The sequence below is a fragment of the Manacus vitellinus genome, unplaced genomic scaffold (assembly GCF_001715985.3).
Source record: "Manacus vitellinus isolate BGI_N305 unplaced genomic scaffold, ASM171598v3 scaffold_11_pilon, whole genome shotgun sequence".
In the NCBI taxonomy this organism is placed as follows: Eukaryota; Metazoa; Chordata; class Aves; order Passeriformes; family Pipridae; genus Manacus; species Manacus vitellinus.
In genome coordinates, this window is record NW_021938895.1 from 15,673,030 (window position 1) to 15,679,029 (window position 6,000).

The 6,000-nt window shown below is 32.3% G+C and overlaps 1 protein-coding gene across 1 annotated transcript in view; it reads left to right on the plus strand.

The window, feature by feature from the left end:
* PXDN (peroxidasin) overlaps nt 1-5,772 on the plus strand; it is a 91,376-nt gene extending 85,604 nt beyond the window's left edge. The window contains 3 exon segments of the mRNA XM_029965815.1: nt 1,124-1,256; nt 2,125-2,238; nt 2,855-5,772. Of these exon segments, the coding sequence (XP_029821675.1) occupies nt 1,124-1,256; nt 2,125-2,238; nt 2,855-2,977 (370 nt within the window). The 3' untranslated portion in view covers nt 2,978-5,772.
* Nucleotides 5,773-6,000: the final 228 nt, after the last annotated feature.

Consider the following 6,000-nt stretch of genomic DNA (forward strand, 5'->3'; position numbering starts at 1 on the left):
TGACTGTGTTTCAGAAATCTTCAATAGTCCAATTACTAATTAGGAATACAGAATTGGAAATTTACAATACTTTATTTGTAGCATAAATAAAACTAAAGCAACCTGTCTTTAATATTTCCATCAGTTCTCTTGCTCATTGTATTTAAATTGTATTTGTGGTGAGAAGATTCTTTTTCTCCTTTCTTTTTTTCCTCCTCATTTTCAATAACTTGACCAGGTGGGGAAGATTAAACATTTTGTTATACAATAGCAGCTGGTTTACTTGAATTTTGGCATGTTATGTTGTTTAGAGTTCTTTTTCTTTAATTTAGATGAAAAACTATGAGAAACTAAGTAGCTTGAACCCCTGCCAGTAAGTGCTGTTTTAATTTATGCAGAAATATTATAAATCATGAGCCCTGTTATATGGGAATTTCTTTGCCTCTTCATTTTTTGGGGTATCCCTTTGAACCAGAGATGACATGTTAACAAAATAGAAATGCTTGTATGGATTCAAGGATCTTAATCTAATAAGTAACTTAGAAATTAGTGTTATCCTTGGTTTTGAATTCACGTTTTGTTAAGTGGTGCTAGATAATAAATTATTATTTATGGACAATTCTTTTGATTGCTCCTTCTCATCAACAGATTGAATTGATTAACAGAATTTAGGGTTGCACATCTGTTAAGAGATATCACCTGAAAAGTGCTACAGACAAAAGACTTTATATTTTGTGTACTGTAGTCAGTACAAATGTTAGTTAAAATGGGACACATTTTAATCCTTCATATCTAGAAGGATTTCTCATGTCTGCTTTTGTATTGGAGGCTCAAGAGTGAATTTAAGGTGATGCTCTACAGTGTCACTGATGACAACTTTGTGTGTACCCCTGTATGAAATACGTAATTTTTCTAAGTAGAAGAAATTCCCTGTTGCTGACGATGTTAACAATAATTCAGAGCCAGAGCTCACCTGTCCTGAGTCTGTCTTCAGCACCAGTGGGTCTTGCATACTGTTGTGGTTCCTACTGTTCCTACATTTGTTAGTTGCTCTTCTTTTACATTTTTGCTAGGTGTTCCAAAATATCTAGCCAAATAAAAATGAGTTAGATGAATATCCTGACTTGGCATTCATTTGTTGCAGTTCTGTGAAACAGAGTAAATTTTTTCGTAATGCCACATCAGCATCTAATGAAAATAGAAATGTACCTGCAGTGAATGACTTCAAAGAATTTGTTTTGGAAATGCAAAAAACTATTTCAAGCCTCAGAAATCAGGTAAGATGCTATAATGAACAGTGTCTAATTGTAGATTTAATTCATAATGTTTTCCTAACACCACTCGTATTATTTAGACATCCCTTGCAGCCAAAATCCACCACATAGTATCTCAAACAGAAAACAACACAGAACATGTTGTGTTATTATTCTTTATTTCTATGTTCTTTTGAAATCATACTGAAGTACTCTACAACTAGACGCTCTTGACTTTTTGAACCTGAAGCCTTGTGTAACCATTGTGTGCTAAACATGGAATTAGCCTTTCTCTAAAAATTTTTGTGTAGTGTTAATAAAATCTTTTTTCCTATTTGAAATGTATATAGAATCTATGTAAAGCTATGATTAAAATGTAACCTTCATAGGAAGTAATATGCCAGGCTACAGCTGTAAATATTGTTAAGATCTAGATCACTTAAAGAAGACTTTTACGATATTTGCAAGTATACTCTTTATTAAGCCATAGTGGAATTCCATTTTTAAAATGTACAACATATAGGAGATAGTAAAAAATCAAAGTAAACATTTGTAATTAAGGTGGGTTTTTTAAAAAAAATCACCTCCTTTTCAAAACATTTTTGACAATTTAAATTTTCCATATATAACACATGTAGTTTTGTTCTCTTTGTATGCTCTAGCTGAATATTTCAATGGTAGGAAAGATATATTTTCTGTTAGCTTTCTTTTGAAAGACTGACTCCATAGATATTACTTGTTTCTAGTTTTTTAGCATTATGAAAACTAAGTAGTGAGAAGAAAAACCCAGAAAAGTATCTAACACGTATTATGTAGATTAAGAGAAAAGACAGAATACCTTGCACAAATAAAAACCTTCAACTTTTTTATTAACTTTTTTAAATGTTTTCAGATAAAAAAACTTGAATCACGCCTCAGTAATTCTGATTGCACTGATGAAGAGGGTAAATCATATTCCAGCAATGAAACCTGGAAAAGGGACCCTTGTACTGTGTGTGAATGCAAAGTAAGTATTTGGAAATTCATTTTGAGATAGGAATTATGTTAGTTTCTACTTCTAAAACAGCAGTCCCAGTTTTGTACCTGCCTGGGTAATATTTGCTAATTGTTTTTTATGGATCTTCAGTTATTTTGTGCAGAAAATTATATTTTCAGATATCCCTGCCCTTGACACTGTTTTTCAATCCAGCCTTTATCTATCTTAATTATATTTCCATTTTCATTAATATATAGTTATATGGGTAGAATTAACTGCAAAGTGGGACATTTCCTGAAAAAGTCTACTAAAATGCATAAAAATCAGTAAAAGCTCGTCTGACTTAGTGCTGGACTTTAATTTTCTTTTATCCTAGTAAAATTTTTAGAAAGTTAATTAAAGAAATATGTGGTGCTTGGTACCCCAGTAGCACCTTAAGAGGGTATATGCTGCTTCATTAAAGAGACATGGTAGTACAGAGAGCACCTTAGACTTGTCAATAGAAGTTTATACTGAAACAAATTATGTGGAGTTAATCATAATAGTCAGGATCTTAAAAGAGAATGAATAGTATGAAAAAATTTATTTCTTGTTTGTAACACGTAGCTAAGAGTGGTTTGGTTTTGTTATTTTTTTCTTGACCCAGGTTGGTCAGATTACCTGTTTTGTAGAATCATGCCCACTGGCTGACTGCGAAGCGCCTGTGAAGGTTAAAGGAGATTGCTGTCCAGTCTGCTTACAACAAAACATTAATAAAAAGAAGCCATAAGCCTGCTTTTTAAGAATTTAGGGTGCATATTCCTCAATTCGTATCAGTGCCTGCTGATGGCAAAACCAGGTAACTACAGTCTTAACAACAGCAAGAAATCAAGATTTACAATATTCTAATGGTGCTGTAACAGTTCGACTTAATGTATCATTTTATTTTCTGCCCGTGAAGGTAAATCACAATGCAAAAATTAATGAAAGGGAAATTAGCAAACAGGTCAAAGTTAATTGTGTGTTATACTTCTCAGGTTAGACAAACTCAAACTGGTGCTACTTTAAACGAACACTGTCAGGTAGTTTTAGGTACCCAGAATGATTGGGCTTAAGATTTACTCTAAAATGAACACTTTGTTTCCTATCTTTAATTTAGCAACATTGAAAGTTTACTGTCCCTTTTTAGTACCAGTCTGACTTGATATTTAGCTCTTTGTTGTTATTTAGTAAGACACAGAGAAACGGAAAACATGACCTCACTGTGCCCAAAGCAGTGTTGTGTTGGGCCAGTTCCTGCAAACATCAGTGCATGGAAATTCACACTGTGGTTTCTGCATCTGGACCAGCAAGGAAACAATTAAACGACATGACACCTTTCAAATCCTTTCCTTAATTCAAGGAGCAAAATTAATCAAAATTTTTAGGGAAAAAAAGTGCTAGAAATAGTAAGGAAATATAAATAAATGTAATTGGAAGATACAAAAAGCAAGTGAATGTACATTATACATGTAATTGACGGTTTTCCTCATTCTGGGGAAACATACATGACAGAGTAGCATTTGATCTTAAAAATGAATATAATCCTTTTTTGTCAAAACATATGTAATTGCTTGGCAACATTTTTTTTGTTTCATTTATTTTAAATAATTTTAAAATAAACATCCAGTCCAGCATACTTCTTTTGATCTCAGATCAGCTCACATAATTGTATGGCCCTGTTTTGAAAATGTGAAAAGATGTCCCAAGCCATTTTCTATACAAAGATTCCTACTGATTCATTGTGCATATTGTCAATAGACATATGTTCCTGATTATATTGTGGCACTGTTTGTTGAAAAAAAAGAAAAATCAAGGTCAAGGAGCATGATTAAATGTGGATTGACTACTTTTTCTGACAAGGTCTTTGATTTTTATTTTTTTTTTGAGTTTCATCTAATGCATATATATTTTTACCTCAATATTTTTATCTTTCATGTTAAAAATGGTCTACCAATGGACTTTATTTCCCATTTAATAAATGTTTAATGTTATAGAGTATATGTCTACACTAGGATTTCAAAGTTGTGTACTTTTTAGAAGGCAAACTTCATATTTTTGACCAGGAATTATATTGAGTGAAGGACAACTATCATACCTCATTTTACAACTCTTTTCTGTGTTTATTCAGAATTGATTCTTTCCCTGAATACTTAATATGTTAGAGTTTATGGCTCTGTCATTTAATCCTAAATCAGGACTAGCTAGAACCAGACCTGCTCTTTAGTCACTGACTTCTGAGTTTAGTGTTAAAATTTAGGGGACAGAGATTTGGGTATCGAAGAAATCTGCACAGAATTAAACATTCATATGTTAAACATTTCAGATTATGCAAGCAGACTGAATACTTAATTGTTACATGGTAGAACATGTCTAATAACTAACCTAGGATGGCAATATGAAATCCACTATCATATTTTGGCACATAATTTCTCTGATTACTAACATTAATAATTTCTAATTTGATAAACTGTTACCATGACACACATTCAAACTTTGGTGTATCTTTAAAGCTTACTACAGAAACTTGTTTCATGCTATGGTAGAAGCAATATGTACATGTGAGTGCTGTGTTAAAGGTGTGTGGTACACATGGAACTACAATTTATATTTTTAAGAATATTTTAATTGATTTTATATACAATGTTTTGATTTATGTAATTTTCTATGTTAATACATCTAGAAATTGTGTGTGGCGAGCATGTTTGAGTATCATATGGTTCCTAGAGGTTGTCATTCCTGTATTTCTGTGATACTCTGGTATTTTGTTGACTTTTTTTGAGAGTCCAAACCACACGTCTCGCCCTGTAATTCCAACTCAGATGGAACTCCCATTGACCTATAGCAGAAATTCCTCAAAGAGAAAGGATTGCAGAGCTAACCCAAATATAATGTAGCTGCCTAAACAGTTAAGTAAGGCAGTAATACATCCAGCTGGTTACTACTTGCATTCTTTTATTCCAGTTTTATATTAAATACACTTTCTCAAGATTTCTGCTAATAGGAGAAGAGAGTTTCCATTTATACATTTTAAAATAGTACCTTATATCTGATTGTTTCTTTTCTCCAGCCTCCAGAGTAAAGTGGGAGGTTTTCTTTGTTGTTCACTGTTTATTCATATGGTATATAAAATGGGCTTAGGAGCCTGAATATGCTTAAACAAGTGTAACAAGTGTAATATTGAGTTATTTTCTGCCATCCATGTGTTTATAAACCAGGAAAAACAGGTCTTTATCCACAGTTTAAAATGTTATCAGTCATGGATTGTACTAGTTCAGTTTTATTGCAGTGTCTGTAGAATCAGCGTTGATTTTAACATTTCTGAAACAGTGGCCAATGGTTAGCTGACCATTTCCTCAGTATCCACTGTGAGAGTATTGCTGTACTATGTTGCAAATTTTACATATTTATTTTCTTTTTTTTAATGTTATCTAAAACAAAGTCAGTGTTGTTGTTATTTTAATCAGTAAATTTACCAAAGAACTGTTTGCACTGTATAATGAATGCTTTTCAGTTAAAATAAAATGGGCCACATTTCCAAGTAAATGGCAAGTGATTTCTTCTCGTATATGTATTGTTTAGATTATTTTCTGAAGGCTCCAGTGCATAGACTTTTATCAAAGTTTCATATTACTTATCTTAAGCAAGATTGTCGTGATCAAGAATCTTCTGAGAACTAAGCAGTGTGCTAATGAGTCATGTAGATTCAGTAGGTTTTGTAATTTTATGATACATAGAATTAAAGTATCTTTTCTCTGTTTTCTTCTAGGTGAT